Raw genomic sequence first — 20,805 nt, 5'->3', positions numbered from 1 at the left:
GGATGAACTTGTCTCAGTCCTGAATGTCCTACCTCAGAATCCAGAGAAGTGTTCTTCAAATGTAGTATTTAAGGGGTGAAATGTAATGTTTCAGATGGTGTGTACCTGCCATGCTTTTTGCCTAGTTTAAAACTGTATCACATTGAAACTAGCAAATTCATTAGTACCGCATAGAAATCCTAGCATTATTGATAACAGATCTTGGGAAGGGAGAGGCAATGGGGCAGGTCTTGGAAGTGGCCTTGGAATATACCAGGTCTGACTTCTGGAAAAATCCCAGGCCCCTAGGTTGAAAGTGAGATCAGTTCATAATTTGCATTATTAGTCATTTGATTTCAATGCATGCATATTTAGCACTTTTCTCTGAAGGAATTTTGAAGCAGGATAGAAGAATGTGTTGTATAGTTACTTGGGAATTTCATTCATGCCTTTTCTCTCTCAGTGTCTTAATTATTTTACTTAGTAAGAGCAACATGTATTAATTTGAAACAAGATAAATGTGTATGTCAAAAGCCTGAAATGTCTAAAAAATGGATAATGATTAGCTTCTCTGTTTATATGTAAAGGATTTTTATTTCTCTGAATAGGAAGTCTTGTTCTACACTTTTCTTTTTGTTCATAACCAATAGGTCACGAGACAAGTGGCTCAGTGCAAATGTGCGAAAAGGTTTCAGGTGGAGCAGATCGGAGAGAATAAATACCGGGTAAGGAAGAAAAAAACCAGTCCTTCGTGGTGGCCATTTTCCTTATAGTCTGCTTGATAATCTTCCCTTCTTGTTCCTGATGATTGGAGGCCCAAAGCCCATAGGACTTGAGATGCGATCACTCTTTGGCCCTCATCTCTGTAGATGCCAAATGTCAGGTGTCCTGTTCATCTGAAAACTAGTGCCATATCCAGACCATAGCTTTTACTTGAGTGTTGAGATAGGAAACATTTCAGAGCCGTCACTTCACTGCTGACCAAAGTCTTAGGGAGATGAGGCACCTTTGAAAACAACTGTATCTAATGACTGACCACTCACCCCAATGAGCTGGTCTTCACGAGCCTGACTGGCTCCCAGGCCACAGAGGGCTGTGACAACTGTGTCACAGCCTCAATAGATGTGGTACCTGCTCTGAGCTGGGCCAGAGTAGGGCCTAGGAGCACTGGGGAGATGCCAGGCTCAGTGGTCTTCCCTGGAAAGCCATGCTATGTGTGGCTATTGCTGACTGAACTATACTTGTGTTTTAGCCTCTTTTGGAACCAGTGTCAGGGGCATAGAAAGAATCTAAAACAGGACTTCTAAATATATTCATCAGCTCCTCAGGATTCTCTAAAGTCCTGAGAAATATCTATGATTGCCAAAGAGAATTTAGATGGCCATGTTAGATTGCAAAGTTGTATACACTGAGTGAGAAACAGGAAAATCCACGTTCCATTAGTACTTCGAAAATGTCCTCCAAGTACACCAAATCCACACCATGCTGTAATTCACTGAGGAGCATTAGGTGAAATCTGCCTACATTTACTTAATAAAGCTACAGGTAATCTTACGCTTACTTATTGGGTTTTGTTTTATTATTTTTTAAATTATCTATGAGAGAAATGTTAACAGCAATTTAGAGTGGAAAGTTAGGCCTTCTTAATTTGTAAAGCCACATCCCTGTAGCAGGAGCTTGGTAAGAATACATTCAGTGTATGTCGCTCTGCCAGAAGACTAGTAATGTGATAATACGATTTTCATTCCTTAGTGTTAATTTGACAAAATGTTCTCTTTTTTCCCCTCCATTTCCTCCGTCCTTTACTCTTACTGTCTGTAGTTCTTCCTCGGCAATCAGGTACAGTGTGCCTTGCGATGTTCTCCTTCTCAGTGGATATGGTCTGTGTAGTTAATACTGCCTGATCTTTGCTGTGGGGAGAGGACATAATCTGAAGCATGCCTGGGTCACATCCGGTTGTCTTACCAAATGGAGAAACTGCTAACAGGGCCAGCATTGCAAAGCTGTCCTGCAGCAAAAGGATATAAGTACTTTTTTTTCCTAAAAGGAGATGAATTTTTCTATTTAAAATTAGATTGGCTAAAGATGATAATAAAGTATTAGAGAAGTGTAGTGTAGAAATCATAAATGGCTATGGCCTGAAGTTCACTGATTATGGCCACCCAGCCAAAATCTAACGGGATCATATTAGACTTGCAAAAAAGATTGGATGCTTTGACTCCACTTGGTAATGCTAACCTTTCAAATCTTTTTGAGTGCTCTGGGGTCCTGTGTCTTCACATGTGGAAGGAAGTTGCATGAGTAAAATCTGTCTCTCTGATATGAAATTAGAAACACTAAGAGTTGATTTGAGGTCCTCTAACAGTGTCAAGTTCCAGGCACTGTAATAGTCACTAACTACAGTAATGTTCTGGGCCAGTGAGAAGAACAGGGGATAGAAAAAAACTAAAGATGAGAAAATTCAAATGGGCTTTAAAAAAATCATTGCATGACAGTGTGTGGTATGCCTATTTGCTAATGACCACGTGCAGGTACTAGGGTACCTTTGAAGGGTACTGACGCCCTCTCACTACTTCATTAACCAGAAGAGGGTGAGTTCGTTCTAATGCTGGGAACAGAATTACAAAGGTAATTTTACACACAAGGCACCTGAGGCCTCAAAGATTACGTGCCTGCTGTCATCCAGCTAATATCAGAGCCACTGTAAGAACCCCAGTCTCTGTAAGGGGTTTTCCCCGTAAGAGGAGGGATTAGTGGTTACTAGCCCTAGGACTCTTGTTCCAAGTTCTTTGCTACACTGACAACCCTGTTTTACCAGGTATGCACAGGTCTCCCTTTTTAGAGCTGCCATAACCCCTCCCACCACTCATTACTCTGGCCTCAACTTCCCCAGCTACTCTGGCCACTGGCTTGGGTCAAACCTCCTTTTCCCCATAGCTCAGCAGAAACAAGTTAGAATCTTTCAAATAGAGCTTCGGTGAGAAGTTAAGGGAAGCGGGAAACGATGAAATAAATGGAGTAATAAATTATAAGACACAGTGTTCCAAGAATAAAGCCCGCCTGGGATCCCTTCCTGATTCATACAGGCACATATCCCCTGCCCCTCCTACCCATCCAAAGAAAGCCCTGTACAGTGAGTGACTCAGACTGTCACTGCTCTTGGGTCTGGTGGGATCCTCCATTCCTCTCAGAACCTGCTCCCAGGCGGCCTCCCATTCTCAGTCGATGGGCCCAGCTTCTGAGGGGCTCCCACAGAAGCCAGCAGGGCAGCTTCCTTCCCAGAACAGGACGTTTCTTCCCTCACAACTCTGGGTTCAGTGCTGCTTCTACACACCATGCTGTTGCTGTAGTCACTTTGTGTAGAAATGTTAAAATGATATCAGATGAAAGACGTGGAACTATTTTTATGTTCAAAGTAAAGCACTGGGGGGGGTATACAATATTTTTCAGTTGCCTTGTCCATACACACAGTGCATTTGAGTCATGGCAGCTATTGAATACAGAGAATTACCACAGATATATTAGTTTTGAGGGAGATGGTTATGTGACCTCAAACATTCGTTCTTGGATTTTCAATTTTTGTGCCTTGTTTCAAAGTTATGGTTCTCCTTTATAACTTTGAAAATCCTAATTAAGTAATTAAATAGTCCCTTCTCCCCCACCTCCATATCCCAGGAACATTCTCCTTGAATTAAATAACTCAGAATTCTATCTCTCCAGCCAAATTTTGATGTTTGTTTTGAAATCTCAGCATACTTCTCTTCTTTTGCCTCTTCATTTTGGGAAGAGGGTAATTTATGCAATGAGAAACTCCAAATGTTAAGATAGGGCCGGACAGTAGGAATGTTAGACAAGAAAAAAAAGGAAAAAATAAATATCAGAAAGAAATATGCTTGTTTTAACATCCAAGATGATTACTGAATACTATTTATAATCATGAGAGATTGAATTCTTAATTTCAACTAAATTTTAGTATAAATATTATCTAATCAATTGTTCTGGCTGAGGAAACTTCTCTGCTTGTGACACTGCAATTAGAGAATACTTAGGGTTAATTTCTGAAAACCTGATGCGGAAAATCAAATTTTCTTCTAAGCTTGTAATAATGATGCTTTGCAAGGGTTTCCTTAAAGCTCGAAATAGTATTTGCTGTTTTCCATTTAATTTTTGAGCACACCGTATTCAGAAGTTGACATCCACCACCTTTCTTGTAGGAAAACAAATTACTATAACAAGAAATATGGAGATTTAATTTGGACAGAGTCTCTTTAAAAAAAAATCAAAATCAGCCAACTCACTTTGTCCATCCTCCCCACTTTTGGTACAGGGGCAGGGTGTGACCATCAAAAGTTAACTTTATCCCGGATAGAAAGTATATCAAGACACTGGTCTTTAGCTTGATGTTTCTGCTTTTCTGTTTTTTTAATCCTTTTGTGAAAATGTAAAAATGAAAAATAGAGTTTAAAATTCTCCCAAAGCTACACATTATCATTCCTATCTGAATACGGTCTGCTTTGGGAAAGAAAAAAAAAAAAAAAAGCATAGGTCTGCTTTCAGCATACTTACTAACTAAATTTCCACTTGATTCTGCAGTTTGGGGATTCTCAGCAGTTGCGGCTGGTCCGTATTCTGCGCAGCACAGTGATGGTTCGCGTTGGTGGAGGATGGATGGCCTTGGATGAATTTTTAGTGAAAAACGATCCCTGCCGAGGTAAGGAACCATCCTGAGCATGAATCGTGTGTTAGGTACGCCCCCACCACTGCTCTTTCATGCTTACAGGAAGTATCAATGGTGGGGTCTGTCTGCTTTTCATTTTGTTGTTAGCTGCCCAGGTGTCATCCCACTAGCACAGATTGGAACTTGGGGGTGCCAGAGTAGACCAGGGAGAAAAGCTGGAGAGGTTGATGCTGTCGGGGGAGACAGTTTTAAAGGAATGCAGTAATGAGAACTAAGAATGTATTGGTGTTATCCAAAAGCTTCAGTTTGGGGTATTAAATTAACACCAGTTTAGACGGGAGCCTGATGAAGCCCTTTAGGTTCCCTCTGAGTGCCTCATATCCCTCTGCCTGTAATTCTTGTGACTGAAACTAAGGGAGACTGTCGGACCCTTCCTATACAGTGAGGGACCAGTGAGCCCCCTTGACCAGGAGAAGGATAAAGGCCACCTACCAGTGAGCCCAGACGCTGCTAAGACAGATGGCTGCCTAAGCAAGACCACGGGTGTCTTTCTGCTAAACGTGAAAAGGCTGGCCCACCAGCCCAAAGGCGAAAGAGCATTGACAGTATAATATGAGCATAAGTGGTGGCACCTGCAGCTAGGGGTGTGTGGGGGCTGCAACGGGGGAGAGGACGAAGTCCATTTGGCAAACCCTCTTCAACTGTGTCCTTTCCTTTTTCCTGTTAGCAGAGCTGCATGTGGGTGTACAGAAGGCTCCCCTACTGTCTGCCAATTTGTCTTCCTTGACTAGTTTCTGCATTTCCTGCTCTGTTTCTTTGTGTTTACGTATTTTTTATTCTAGTTCACCATCCTGGGAGTAAAATAAAGCGCTCTGATTCCAGCTCTTCGATTTCCAGTCAATCTCCCATAGGTTGGCTTCTAAGCTTTGTCCCTCTTCCCACACCCCAGCCCGTTGAGAATGGCTTCGCTTCTTACCCTGTTAACACCTCTTGGCTCCATGTACCTGCTGCCTTCTTGAATGCTTGAAATAGCCGAACCATGGCTTTTCTCGCTTCTTTAAGCTGATGGGGCATAAAATACTCCTGTTTAGACAGTATCCATGGAATTTGTTCTGAGTTTCTATTTATTTAACAAATGCTTATATAGCATTATGTGTCATACACTATTATAATTACAGATGACATATTTATGCCTCATAACTACCTGTGAGGTATGGATACTATTAGCTTCATTTTACAGAATAGGAAATTGAGGCATGGAAAATGTAAATAACTTGTCCAAGGACAAAGAGCAAATAAATGGTAGAGACAGGATTCACATCCAGGGCAGTCTGGCTCTAGAGTATGTACCTGACTACCATGCTGTGTGTCTCAGGGGCCGACATACCTGCTTTCTGTGTGTGTATTATTGGTCCAAGCCTGTGATAATTAAATTATTAAGATTCATTTTTAAGCCTAGCAGAAATAAATGTTTATAGTATAGTTATATAACTTCTTTGGAAGTGGTTTATGTCATTCTGAAGCATTTAGTGAGGACAGAGCTAAAGGGAGCAGTTCTCATGTGAATTCAGATGTGCCCATAAATAGTTCCTCCCATTGTAACTCATTCTGCATTTACTCCAGTAAACCAGAGTAAAAGCCAAGCAGAAATAATTTCTATTAGAGGTTCCTTTTTTTTAAAGAATAGTTAATTTTGAAAACACCTTTTCTGATGAAAACTTGAAAAGGGTATAATCAGTTTTTAGAATTTAATCATATCATAAACCAATATCCTTGATTTAAAAATCTTCTATTGTTTTAAGTGAGGGACAGTTTGTATCATTTTTAACCTTAACTCAGTAAAGTAACATTATTCCTTTCCAAGTCTATTAATAAGGTCTTATTTTTCCTGTCCTGTATGATTGGACCGAACAAAAGAGATGCTGCATGTGGCATTTTGGAATCCTTGGTTGCCTGTTTATTTGCTGCCTGCTCTGTTTATGATAGCATTGTGCTGCTGGCCAAGGAGAGCACTGCTTGCTTTGTCCTAATCTTAATACCTGAAAATTGGAACCCCAAGGAAATGTGGTGGGCCATAGCTATTTCCTATGGAAATAGCCTTTTCAGCATCCCTTGGAGCAAACAAGGTAAGACTGTGTCTCTCCAGGAGTGCCCTCCTGGAACTCTGTAATCATCCCGATCTGTTGACTATGGGCTGTAGAACTCCCCAGCAGTAATAGATTGCATAACTCTAACCAGTGATGGATGGGATAAGCTATTTCTAATCAAATAGAAAAATAGTGCTAGGGGATGAACACCTAAGGACTAGGGTGGATTGTAATAAGTGAGTTGGAAGGGTGTTGATAATTGAAAAGAGAAGTTAGTTGAAGCTATTGAGGGTTCTTTGTGGCTTCTAGAAGCACTGCTTATGGTAGATTTTATATTCATTGGTGTTGCATTTCCTTAGGTCTCTGAACCACAGAGAATGTTATACTGAAGGTACTATGAAGTTTATGACAGGTTCTTAATGTCAGTGTACACTGTAATTTATCTCCTTTGATTTACTTACACAGATGTTTTTAAAGATGAAAGATATCTTAAACTGCATGTTGCTTTAGCCAAATGTAAAAAGTGAAAATATTCCATTAGGTAAGTTTGCCAGTTCTCCTGGTACTGCCAAAATCAGAGATTTCAGTTTCTGAATTCATCCATGGCAGAGGAAATCATGATGTTTTAGATGGAGATTAAAACAGTGTTCCTGCCTAAAGAATGGGTATATCTGTACCTAGGATACTATGTATGTTTTTGAGCATTAGACGTATTGGTTCCCCCAAATAAGTGAAGATATAGAAAACTTCACTTACAAAGATTTAAAAGACACAATTTGACAGAGAACTGATTTTTCTTTTCCAAATTGTTATAAAATGCTTATAACATAAAACTTATTATCCTAGCCATTTTTAAGTGTACAGTTAAGTACATTTACATTGTACTGCTATTATCACCATCTCTCCACAGAACTCTCTTCATCTTGTAAAACCAAAACTCGGTACCTGTTAAACAACATCTAGAACTGAATTTTAACTAACACGCGTGCTCCAACCAGTGTCAGGTGGCCAGCATAACTCCCTTAGAAAATGATGGCCTCTTTGGTGGTTGAATAACTGAACTTGAAATGGTTGCCATCGGGGTCTGATCCTGTAGGTTCAGAAATAGGATTTACCCCTCACAATTCTTTTCACTCAGGTAAAGATCTATCAGAATAGTCAAACATGTACTAGGAATATTCTGAGTTTTTAACTTCAGCAATATTATGCCCAATGTTAGGGAAATATTTGAAGCAATGTAAATACTAAGAATATCTTTACTAGTGAATTCAATTGCAAGTAAGTAACCCTTGCTTAATTAGAATAGTGTTACCTCCTGTTTTTGAGAAAAATGTTTACTTTTTACCTTTGAAATTGCCCCAGAAATTAATTCACAACTTCCAACTGTTTAACTTTGTTGTCACCCTCCACCGCCCTCCCCACCGGTATTAATTACCTCCTTAAGTCCTTTTTAATTCTGAACATTGGCTGCTTTAAGTATATTTCTGAAGAAATAGCTTTCATTTCTTCCAAGCAAGATGTATGTAAAGTGTTCCCTATCAAGTATCTTTTTTTTTTTTTTTGAGACAGGGTCTTACTCTGTCAGCCAAGCCGGAGTGCAGTGGCACAGTCATAGCTCACTGCAGCCTCAAACTCTTGGTGGGTTCACATGATCCTCCTGCCTCAGCCTCCTGAGTAGCTGGGACTATAGGCGTGCACCACTAAGCCTGGCTAATTTCATTTTTCTTTTGGTAGAGATGGGGGTCTTGCTGTGTTGCCCAGGCTGGTCTCAAACTCCTGGGCTCAAGTGATCCTTCTGCCTCAGCTTCCCATAGTGCTGGGATTACAGCTGTGAGCCACTGCACCTGGCCAAGAATCATTTCATTGCCTTGCATCTTCAAATATTTTCTTTTAAAATGCAAATTCCCATGGGAGTTATAACATGTTAAGCTAATATAGACATGGCTTAGGATAAATTACTCATTTGTTTGTCTCTTTACTTAGATGAGAGCACTAGAAATATGGGAATTTTACTATTATGAGTTGAAGGGCATAGGGACCAAGAAAATGGAATATGCAGAGAGAAGGAAGATAAAAGGGGAGGGCGAGCCTTCAGAGACTAGATTATCTACGCTATCTTGTTTGGGGTGCCCTGATTAAAGTAAGTCATTTTTGACATGTGAGCACACCCTGGGAACATGATGAACTGGATTTTCCCAGCATCCTGAATGCACTTAGCTGGAGAGGCAAGTGAGGCACACTTTGGGCCCCACAACAGTCATTTAACGAGGTGTTACGACGCACCTACCTCATGGTGCCCTCTGGGATGGACATGGTCATGACATAGAAGCCCAGCAAAGGATCACGTGATAGGATTAAACAAGTCCTCAGGTCATAAAACAGAAAGATTAAATGTGTTACTATTAACATTGGGTAATCTCCATTCCTCTAGTATCTTTCTTATGAAAAACTATTCTCTCTGCTCTTTTAAATTGCTATTTCTTTTCATATTCTATGTACAGTAGATGTTGGCTATCGTGAATTTAACCTTGTAGTTTCAGTAATGAAAATTCATGGTTTTGCATTTGTGGCTGGTGTGCAAGAGAGCCAGTGAGTGACACAGCTACAGAGTGAGCCTCGCTGGCCATGACCCCCACACTTCTGCCCAGCTCCGTGTTTCTGTTCTTCATCCCCCATGAAATGATGAGTTCTTCTTGGTGGAAGCACTTCTCAATGGATTTAGGAAGGGTGTGAGATTATTCCTAAAACTTGATTGTTCACTCCATTTTCTGAGAAACAGGCTACTCAGTTTCACAGATGCTTATTGAAACCCTAAACATGAGCATGGCACTGGAATTAGAAGGTAAATTAAGATGACTGTCCCTGTTCCGATAAGCTCTCAGCCCAGGGCAGGGAGCAAACATGGAAATAAATAAATGTCCTTCCGTTTGATAAAATGAGTGAGTTGGGAGAATGAGGGAGGGAGAGATGGCTCTGCCCACAGGGATGGAGAGGGCATCAGGAAAGGAGGTGTTGCTTCAGCTGTGTCTTTAAAGGGAGCCAACACTCGACCAGACAGGCAGAGGGGATCTGGACATTCTCGATCCAGGAAAGCACATGTTCAGAAGGACAGCAGTGTCAACATCAGGACAAATAGGGAGATCACACGTAGTCTCATGTGACTGCAGCCAAGTATATGTGGCCAGTGGCCAGACAGGCTGTGGAGAGAGGTCAGTAGCAAGGAGCAGGTGATGGATGCCAGAGCTCCATGTGCTGGGCACTTGATCACATGGTGCCCTCCTGGACCCCTAGGCGTGGTCCTCAAAAAACCAAAAAGTTGTATTCTTTTATTGCAGGACTTCTCAGAGCCTACAAAATGCTAATTGCATGAGGGCTCTCCTAAAATGAGAAACGTAGAGTATAGTGTTTACCAAACACCTTATGTAGGAAAGCCCTCAAAAACCTCAGTTTGGGAAATTCTGCTATAAGCAATGAAAGGCCTGTAAGGATTTCTGAGCTGTTTAGAGATATCAGGTTTTTATTTAGAAATTAATTCTGCAAGATGAATGAAGGTTGGGTGGATAATGAGATGAGAAGCAAGGAGACCAGTGGGGAGGAGATGCTACATGAAACACTTTAGTATAAGGGGGTGTGGAGAGGCTCAGGATTCAAGAGGCATTAGAGGGTAGATCAGTAGGCTGAACTGCCATCTGGAGGGAGGGACCTGTGTCAGCTTCCAGGTTTCTGGCTCTGGTCATGTCCAATCAGTCACTGGATATAACTCTGGCAACCAGGAGGAAGATCTGCACTGTGATTATATTAATATTTGGAATTGGGCATGACCGTGTGATGGCACTGAAGTCCCAGGTGGAGGAGCTCACTGCCAGATCGAAAGCCTAAGAGGGGAAACGGAACTGTGGACAGACCCAGGGCATATTCATGTTTGAGAAGTAGGCAGGGGGAAAAGAGGAACAAGAGAGCAGGTGTCCTTGAAGCCAAGGGAGGAGAGTGTTTCAAAAACAAGAGAGCAGTTAGTAGTAACCCTCCGTGTGCAAATTATAGCAGTAGGGAGATGTTTTTACCTAATAAATTGTCAAATTTTTTCCCTGCAGGGAGCAGGTGATGGATGCACATTTAATGTGCACATATAATAATACAGAGTATGGCCAGAATGAAGTAAATTGAATATACTTGTATTATTTTGGAGAGTGTACTTTGGTATAACATTTTGGAGGTCAGTTGGCATGTATCAACCTTGACACATGGTTGACATACCTCAGGTGACATGTTTTTACCTTAAGTGTGCATCCTTTCTCCCCATCAAATCCACTTGTAGAAATTTATCCTAAGGAATTATCATGGATATGTGCAAAAATGTTTCACAAGTTATCACAGCATTGGATACGATGCTTAAAAAACTTAAATAAAAATGCAACATTGGACTGGTTAAATAAATTGAATATAACAAAATATGTTTCATCCATATAATGAAGTAATACTTTGCAGCTAGTTGAAGTTTTATGTGAGATGTGTAAAAGCATGGAGGGAAAGTTCCTTGATTTTTTTTTTATTAAAATATGTTTATACAGATGTGCAAAGGAATAATGACTTGCTGACATCTTAATAACGATGGCTCCCAGATTGTGAGATTAAGCAACTTTTATTCTCTTTACTCTTTTCTGTGTATTTCAGCCTTTCCACAATTTAAAAAATATCCCCTTCTGAGGTAGAGGTTATCAGTGGCCTTAGCCAGAGAAATTTCCTGAGTGGTCTGAGGGGAGGCATGGAGACAGCTAGGGGATGTGATGAGGCAGACAGCTAGACTGGGAGTGGCTAGGGTATGGGGATGAAGAGAACAGCTCAGGTGGAAGACATGGGTTCTAGTCCCAGCTCTGCCACAGCTCTGCTTGACATCGGCCTCTGTGCACACTTCAATTCTTTTGCTCTAACATGGGGTGGTAATGACAGTCAAGTGAAGTATTGCATGTGACCACACTTTGTAAATTGTACAGTGCATAGGGAACAGGATATCACCGTTATATTATTACAGATAGCCCTCTCTAAAACATTTAAAATGTCACTGCCCTCAACTCAGATGCCATTTCCAAGTCTTCCTCTTGTATCACTCTGTTGTTGTTTTCTGGCATAGTTTGCTCAGAAGTGAACTGTTAAATGTTTACCAGGATCAAACTACACATCTGAAGTTCTTTATGGCTCAAGGCCACAAATAGTTGCTTTGGGGTGTCCAGATTCTCAGCTGATTAAATGATTTTCATTCATCAGTGTTCTCTCTTAATACCTCTGCACCATTGTTCTGGGGACTCTAACAAGCACAAGATAAATAAATGTAAGTCATGATTTCAGTTATTAGTGAAGTCATACTAAAGTACCCAAGTTAGTGCTAAAGGGAATTCTCTTTGAGAATCATTAATGTACACACAGAAGTGCTGAAATCTGGAAAATGATTGAGTAGAGAACCAAAAGCCAAGGAATGAACCTTGAAGGGCATGTTTCTTTTGGGACCCAAGAAGGAAGGAAACACTGGGTCGTGGAGGGAAACAGCTTAGCCTTTCAGGGACCATTGTCATAGACCGTCTTGGCATGCAGGGCTCTTAGAGACCAGTCGACCTGACCGCCTCTGGTGAGTCTGAGGAAACTAAAGCCCAGAGCAGGAAGGATCCTGGTTGGACTATATGTAACTCAGGTTTTAGTATCCAAGTTAGTGCTTTAACTTGACACTTTGATGTCAGCATGTAACATATTGAGAGGAATTTGGAACCACTCTGATTGGACACGCATGCAACATGATTTAAAATCTAATTCTACCAAGATTTCTCCAGTTCCTTGAGGGATATATGGGGTAGGGCGGAAGAGAAAGTGGGCCCAGTTACCTGAAATCTAGATTTATGGTTTCTGACCAAAGTAAAAAATCTAATGTGGAAAAGAATGACAGATAGTTTATTCATAATGGCTTCCTTTCCCCAGGCTTCCCCAGGGGTCCCCTTTGTTTAGATCTATCTGATACATTCTAAAAAGCGAACAGTTCAGGGTGGATGAGGAGTTAGAGGGTCATGGCAGGCTATAACATCTTTCAGTTAGAAATAATCTAAGGACGTATGCCAGAGGAATTCTTTCTTTCAAAGTAGTAGCGTCATTCATGTTCAACATTTTTGTTGGCTGTAAAAGAGATCTCTGAAGATCTCCATTTTACGTTCTGATCATACAGCTCTAGAAAGCTGTGAGACTGCTGCCCCTCAGTGCTGTTTCCACATTCTTTTCACCTCAGTGTTCCTCCTACTTGCAGCTGCCCCTTCAGCTTCTCACTGCTTTGGGTTTTTGACTTAATATTCTCACTGGCGAGTTTTGTGCATGGTATTGATCTTTCTCTCTCTGTCTCTCTCTCTCTCCGCCACATGTTTACTTCTGAATGATTCTGTCCTGATCTTTTTACTGTCCTGAGTCACTGGACCCTTTTCTTTAGGACTGACTGAATTCAAATAGAGGAGTTTGAACAATGTCAATTTCAGCAATCTGTTTTTCTCCATTTCATTGCCATGTGTTCTGTAAAACCTGAGCAAAAAAGTACACATGTACTATGAGAGAGAAGAGGGATTTTGATTTAACGTCAGAGGTTTGTGACTATTGCTTCTGCATTACGTGAGCAATTGCAGTGTGCTTTTCCCCTGGGGACGGTGACAAAACAAGACCATGACAGCCGAATGGGATGGTATTATGTACACAGAGACTTGTTTATTATAGCAAACCAAGAGGCTTATTCGTTGATGTGTCTGCTGTGGGTAAGAATCTTGACAAGTTTAATGCATCATGGATTTATCTCTGTTTTTAAAGAACCCACCGATGGTACTAAACCTATATCTTATATAAGTAACTGTTATCATGGGGTCAAGCAGCTGTACGACCATCAAAGATATATTTTTAAGATTAGCTGACATTGTACGTGTTTATATCCTTTTTTAGCACGAGGTAGAACCAACATCGAACTTAGAGAGAAATTCATCCTACCAGAGGGGGCGTCCCAGGGAATGACCCCTTTCAGATCACGAGGCCGAAGGTCCAAGCCATCTTCCCGGGCGGCTTCCCCTACTCGCTCCAGCTCCAGCGCTAGTCAGAGTAACCACAGCTGCACATCCATGCCGTCTTCTCCGGCCACCCCAGCCAGTGGTACCAAGGTATGTGCTGACCTCTTTTACAGCCGCCTTCCTCATTTCCATCTTTCCAGATGTTTGTTGTTTGGTGTAGCCTCTGAAAAACTCCAGTGAGGAGAACATGAAACCAGACAGACACGCTCTGCCTAGACCAAGGCTGCCCAGGTCCTAGCAATACACAGATACCTGAACTTTAAGATGACTACAAAAAACATTTATTAAAATAAAAACTCAGGCTGGTTATGTCAGAAATGTTTCTTATATTCTCAGGTTGAGTTTGAGCCCATCCAGAGTTACTGCTTTTGAAAATCCAGGCATTGTCTGTGTTGCTAAAGCTAACAGATAAGTTTGATGTTTCAGAGGGTTATGTATGAAGAATGCTATTGCCTTTCTGCCTGGTCCCTCTCATCCTGTTGGACTGATATGCATTTTATTTTGTTTTCTGTTTCTTTACAATTTAGTATTTTCTATTTATTTTTTTCTGTTCCCAATTTGCTCCCTTTCTGTTCCATTTTTGATTGTTCCCGTCCTTCCCTTTGGATTTCCGTTTCACAGACTCCACTTCAGTTCTCACGCTGTTATGACAAACCCTGGTTGATAAACAGTAAAGCTGGCACCCCTATGAGGGACAGCCATTCTCCTGACCTCCAGCTGCCCAGCCCCGAGGTAGAGTATGGCTTTGCTGACTAAGGACACAGTACGGACGAGGCCCTCGCTAATGAACTTGACCAGCTCTCCTTCCTGACATGGGTCCCTGCTCTCTCCCATCTCTGTGGTGCTTGCTGACACAGCTGATTCATCTAGCCGAGTGTTTTCAGGGGTTTCTAACTCGGATTCACCAAAATTGGAGATAAATAAGAGATGCCTAAAACTAGATTGTTTAACAACTTTATAACAATCTTTAGAGTAATATTTATTTGTTCAGGACTGATAAACAGTGGTCATTCCTGGTGATGTTTTATTGATACCATTTATAATCAGACCTCTTAGAGTCTCCAAATGTCAGATACACAGACGAGTTATGAACACTTGAAATTGAACTATGGCGCATGTTCCACAATGTTTTGTCTTTGCTTAGAACAGAAGAGCAGTTGGCGCCACCTGCCCTGAGACACATCCTCAGGGTGGTTGGTATTGCCACGCTGGTCCGAAGCATGGGTGCTGCCTACTTCAGCCAAGCACAGTATCAGTGAACACACTGCTCTGAGGCTCAGATTTCAGCTTCTCAATTTCTTGGCCTAGGCACTTGGTTTTCTGTAGCCTTGATTTGAATACACATGCCAGCAGTTAAGCATGTTCAAGTACAGCCATTAAAATGCCTAAGCACTTTTGGAAGCGCAGTGTTTCTGAAACACAACATGGACTAATGGCTTGTCTGGTAGTAGTGCAATTCGCATTCTCGCCCCTGGGACGCACTGGGCTCTCGTGCCTCAAAAGACAGCATTGCCTTACATCACGTAAAGCCTCAGCCACAGACAGCGGAGGCACAGGAAGCCAATGCCTGTGAATGAACTGCTGCTTAGGGGTTCATCCCGCTCCAAGCTACAACTCCAGTGCGGATATGTATCTGGTTTAGAACGTGGTCTGGGGACCGACTGTCAGTAAACCCCAAGACTCACCCTGCTTATCTTGCTTTTCTTCTTCTTTAATGGCTCCAGTTTCATGAAAATCTCAAAAGTTCTAAAATTTTAAATGTTTAATTATGAAGTGTAAATTCTCATACAATTTGATCAGCCTTTTTGTTCTGTCTTAAGATTTTATCTTTTGTTTCATTTTGAGGTTTCATCTTTCCTTACTTACTAATATCTTGGTGTTCTGTAACCAGGCCGTGTCCTGACCTAGAATCCTAGCCAGGGGTCTCGCTGGGGTCTTCCCAGCGGCAGTGCTCAGGAACCGTAGCTTCTGAAACTGGTGCTCTTCCTCCTGTGTAGCCAAGGAGGGTTTGTGCTTGAATGTTAATCACTTTCTGTCGCTTTCGCTTTTTCTTTATAAATTAAAGAAATACAACACACAATGAGATGGGTTACTTTACTCTTCTATGTGCGTAAACATCTTAAAGGTCCTGGAAAACAATTTACACAGCTGACATCAAAGAAAAATTAGAATTACAAGCTGTGGCATAAGTGATATTTATTAATAATAGAGATTTAAAATATTCTTTCTCTTCCAAATGAAGTCTACTACTTAAAAAAAACAAAACACTCAAATAGAAAAAAATGGCACCAACTGGTAGCAGTAATAATAATATCCAGCTCTTTTCCAGTTTGGGAAATGCTTCTATACATCATTTATTCAACAAGTTTTTATTGAGTCCTTATTCTATGCCAGACAGTTTTAGGTACTGAGGATGTGAGAGTGAACAAAACGAAGTCCCTGCGTTTATGGAGTTTATGCTTTAATGTGAGAGAGGCAGGCAGCAAACGACTATATCATACATCAGGCCAGTGATAAGTACCACGCAAAAAAATGAAGCAGGGGAAGAGAATGGAAATGATAAACAGTGTCATCCGGGTAGGGAGGTGTAAGCCCTCTCTAGCTCCTGAGGGGAATGAGGGGGGAGCCACTCGTGTATCTAGGGTTGAGGGGTTGTGCTCCAACAGTGCAGGCAGAGCAAGCAGCGGGGGGATGAGACCAGGGACCCTACCATCCCTGCGCTGTTGGAGGCACAGCCAGGAGGCCAGTGTGGCTGGGGTGGCCTGATCAAGGAGAGGGTGTGGTGGAAATGAAGTTGGAGATGCAGGATCTGTCCCTGATTTCCCGAGGGAGAAGCAAAGACACAGGTGTTAATTTAGGTCAGTCATGGGCCCAGACTCAAACCCAGGTCTCCCAGCTCCTCATTCAGAACCTTGTTCCCCCTGTAGCACAGTCCCACTGTCAGGTGCTTGTCGTAATTTATTTGATCCACAAGTCAAGTAAGGAACTGGACTGAAGTTACTGAACCTACTTGGAAACATTGGAGTAATATTTGGATCTCTGTATTAAATACGTGAGGCTAAAACTCATATTGTGAATTTCTAACCCCAAAATGTTGGTACATGGGGTTATTTGTATTTCTTTTTATTTTACTCAGTCACCATATTTCTGGTTGTTATAACTATTATAATCTTACTGTCTATTTTTTTTTTTCCATTTTAAGAGAAATTTGTCAGCAAGGCAAAAGGTATTGGAAGACATTTTGAGATTTCTGATTTGGAAATAAAACCTTTACTTTTGGGAATCATCAAAATACATGACCTAGGATACTTTCAAAATAAATCTTTGTTTTCCTGGACCTTTAATTTGCTTTTTAATTGATGAGATATAAGGAGGCTTAAGTAGACCTTTTAAAATTGAATTTCTGTCAAAGATTTAACCAAGTGAATGTAAGGTTTTTATGATTTTTTTTAAGGTTATCCCATCAACAGGCAGCAAGTTGAAACGACCAACACCAACTTTTCATTCTAGTCGAACATCCCTTGCTGGTGATACCAGCAATAGTTCTTCCCCAGCCTCCACAGGTGCCAAAACTAATCGAGCAGGTACGTACCTGTCCATGACCTCTGTCTTGGGCTGAGTCTGGAAATGGTAGCCTGTGCTTCACTGCTCCCAAGGAGCCAGTAATGAGAGTAGCACTTAGTGTAGTGTCCAGAAAGAAAGACCTGTGGGTTTTCAGATGACCACCTGTTCTTGATCAGAAAGGATCACATTTGGGAGAATGTGAAAGAAGGGGCCTCCTAAAGCCAGCCATCCTCAGAAGCCAGTGTAGTGTTGAGACTGGCATTTGCTAATAACTTCCAACACCTCATTTTTATTATGGCTGCTGGTGAACCAGGAAGGTCAGGGAAAGATGGCATTTGTTCACCTGCTGCTGTTCCTCATGGGGACCTACAAGTCCAAATTCATGTCCTGGCTCTCTGCTTCCCATGATTTAGCCTCCATTCTCAGACTGCCCGTGGATTAGCCCAGCTGGTAGACTCACCACCTGTGCTCAGGCGATGGACCAGCCCTGCCTGATTCCACTTTGGGGGCAGATAATGGTGCTGCTGATAGAAGAAGCAGCTTCTTAACCCTCAGGAGGCAGCTTCTCAAGTAGAATCACAAAGCCAGAAAAGGCTTCAGTGACTTCTGTGCAAGTGAGGAAACTGGGGTACAGAAAGGCTGTCATCTAGATGCCCAAGGTCACACAGCAGATGAAGTGGCATTAGGATCAGAACCTTAGCCTCTGATCACTTGTTCTTCCACCTCATGCCATCTCTGTTAAGTCTTCTGCTTTATTGTTGAATTCCAGACCCTAAAAAGTCAGCCAGTCGCCCCGGGAGTCGGGCTGGGAGTCGAGCTGGGAGTCGAGCCAGCAGCCGGCGAGGAAGTGACGCCTCTGACTTTGACCTTTTAGAGACGCAGTCTGCTTGTTCAGACACTTCAGAAAGCAGCGCTGCTGGGGGCCAGGGCAACTCCAGGAGAGGGTTAAACAAACCTTCCAAAATCCCGACCATGTCTAAGAAGACCACCACTGCCTCCCCCAGGACTCCAGGTCCCAAGCGATAACACTGTACAAGCACCCCCAAGCCACTATCCACTTTGAATTCTGCTCCATACATTGGGTGTATATTTATTCTGAACAGGAGAAGTTATATTGTTAAAAGTGTAAAAGAATAATTGTGTTATGAAGCTGCCTTATTTTTTTTCTTTTTGTAAGTTACTATTTTCATGTGAATATTTATGTAGATAAAATTTGCCTCCTGGTAACCCTGTAATGGATGGGGCCCAGAAATGAAATATTTGAGAAAAACAAGTGAAAAGGTCAAGATGCAAATGTGTATTAAAAAAAAAAAAAAGAAAGAAAAGCCTATAAATAGGGTTTCTGCGCGGTGCAGGGTTTGTAAACCTGCTTTATCTTTTAGGATTATTCCTAAATGCATCTTCTTTATAAACTTGACTTGCTGTCTCAGCAAGATAAATTATATTAAAAAAATAAGAATCCTGCAGTGTTTAAGGAACTCTTTTTTTTTTGTAAATCACAGACACCTCAATTAGTAAGAACTGAGGGGGAGGGCACTTATAATTGCTTTTTCCAATGTTTTAATGTTACAATTTTAGCTGAAGAGAGGGAACCTCATCTAAGTAACATTTGCACATGATACAGCAAAAGGAGTTCATTGCAATACTGTCTTTGGATCTTGTTTCAGTACTGGGTGTTTAAAGGACAAATAGCTGCTAGAATTCAGGGGTAAATGTAACTGTTCAGAAAACGTCAGAACATTAGGATTTTGAACTGATTTGTAACTTCCTATCCAGCCTAGCCACCAATAATTCTTGTATTCACTGGGACCCAGACCCTTGGCAAGGGGGCCTCCTGAGTGGCATCATGAATTATAGATTTGTTTATCTACATTTTTCCTATTTATTTAAATGGTCGATCAACTTCCCACAAACTGAGGAATGAATTCCACAAGGCTGTTTGGAAATGTGGACCTGAGACAAAAGCACTTGCTCGTCCTTTAACGGAGTTCACCAGCACACTTGTTAACCAGTCCCGTTTGCTTTCGTCTTTTTTTGTGCGTAATAAAGTCAACTGACCAAGTGACCATGAAGAGGGGCTGTCTGGGGCTCCTGTTTTTTAGCTGCTGTTCCTCTTCAGCTCCGACCATGTTGCTGTGTGATTATCTCAATTGGTTTTAATTGAGGCAGAAACTGAAGCTCTACCAATGAACTGTTTAAAAACAAGACACACTTTTGTATTAAAATTGCTTGCAGTAACAAATGTTTTGTATTTCCTGATTTTCTTTTCAATCATTACCTTACATGTCAATGTTACCCTGGGGTATAATAGTGTTGTAGGTACTTAAATGCATTATTCAGATCAAAATATCTTGATGCATAAATTAGAAAGCTCATTAGTAGGGAAATTTTTATTTTATCCTTGTTAATTTTGTTTAATAAAGCAACAAAGTAATCAGGATATTAACATAAATATATAGGGTATCTGTCCCACTTACATGGTTAAACAAATACCAGTATGTAGGAAGACATTAGAAATCACAGAGATCCTGGGGTTTGAGAGAATGGGGCCACTTTCTCACAGTATGCTGAAATTTCTGGTTAGATGATAGAATTTCAGAAGTAGAAGCAAAATTGGTCATCAAATCTAGCTCCTTTGTCTTACAGATAGAGAAACGGGGATAGGAAAGTAGACGAGAAGGGGATTTCCCTGAGTTCACAAAATGAGTAAATGACAAAAATGGACCTTGATTCTAGTCCTTGACTCCCTGTTTGTCTGGCACTTCTATTTCTTTCAGCCTCAGGTGGGCTTTGTACTGGTTAGAACAGCCAAATATTAACTGATACTAACAACAGGGAAAAGGCTCAAGAACCCGAGAGGTAAGAGGGGCTCAGACACAGGCCACCTGTGCTCTTGGATCTTTAGGCCACACTCTTAGGATGTAGAAACTTGGTAAGATAGATGCATGTTTGCCAAAGCTGTTTGAGGCCAAATACCCAGATTAAGAGGAATTTGCAGTCTAATGGATTCTGAAGGAAGTGCTTACTCTACCCATGGAAGTGGGTAACTTCAAGCTGCCAGAACTTTGTGTAGTTCCGCCTCTAGGCCACCTGGCAGCCAAAGCATGCCAGGACCAGTTTGACCTCCATCTTTCTAGAGTCTGGACTTTGGTCATTTGCTTTTTTTTTTTTTACCAAGTAATTAAGGTTTTCCCTGAGTTGTTGCAGCAAAGCTCAGCTGGTGGTGGCGCCCACAGAAAGTGTATTTCCATTCAACAAACACCTGCATGTAAGACCATGTAAGAAATAGAGATGCCAGAAAAAGGGTTAAAATATAGTTCTGTGATAGAAATGCTACACAAGGAATGCAAATTTGGTATCTGCTGGGTCCTTGAAAGATGCAATAACAATAACATTTAGTGATCGCTTACTATTATAG

At 41.4% G+C, this 20,805-nt stretch overlaps 1 protein-coding gene across 1 annotated transcript in view; it reads left to right on the top strand.

Moving 5' to 3' along the window:
* The window catches only part of MACF1 (microtubule-actin crosslinking factor 1), a 215,682-nt gene extending 196,053 nt beyond the window's left edge, over positions 1–19,629 (top strand). Inside the window, exons 89-93 of the mRNA XM_012646667.1 lie at positions 630–704; positions 4,573–4,690; positions 13,702–13,913; positions 17,278–17,407; positions 18,157–19,629. Coding sequence (XP_012502121.1) covers positions 630–704; positions 4,573–4,690; positions 13,702–13,913; positions 17,278–17,407; positions 18,157–18,413 — 792 coding nt within the window. The 3' untranslated portion in view covers positions 18,414–19,629. The remainder of the gene's footprint in view (positions 1–629; positions 705–4,572; positions 4,691–13,701; positions 13,914–17,277; positions 17,408–18,156) is intronic.
* Positions 19,630–20,805: the final 1,176 nt, after the last annotated feature.

Source organism: Propithecus coquereli, unplaced genomic scaffold (assembly GCF_000956105.1).
Source record: "Propithecus coquereli isolate 6110/MARCELLA unplaced genomic scaffold, Pcoq_1.0 Scaffold249, whole genome shotgun sequence".
Classification (NCBI taxonomy): Eukaryota; Metazoa; Chordata; class Mammalia; order Primates; family Indriidae; genus Propithecus; species Propithecus coquereli.
Note: the sequence above shows the minus strand (reverse complement) of the source record. Positions and strands in the feature narration are given on the sequence as shown.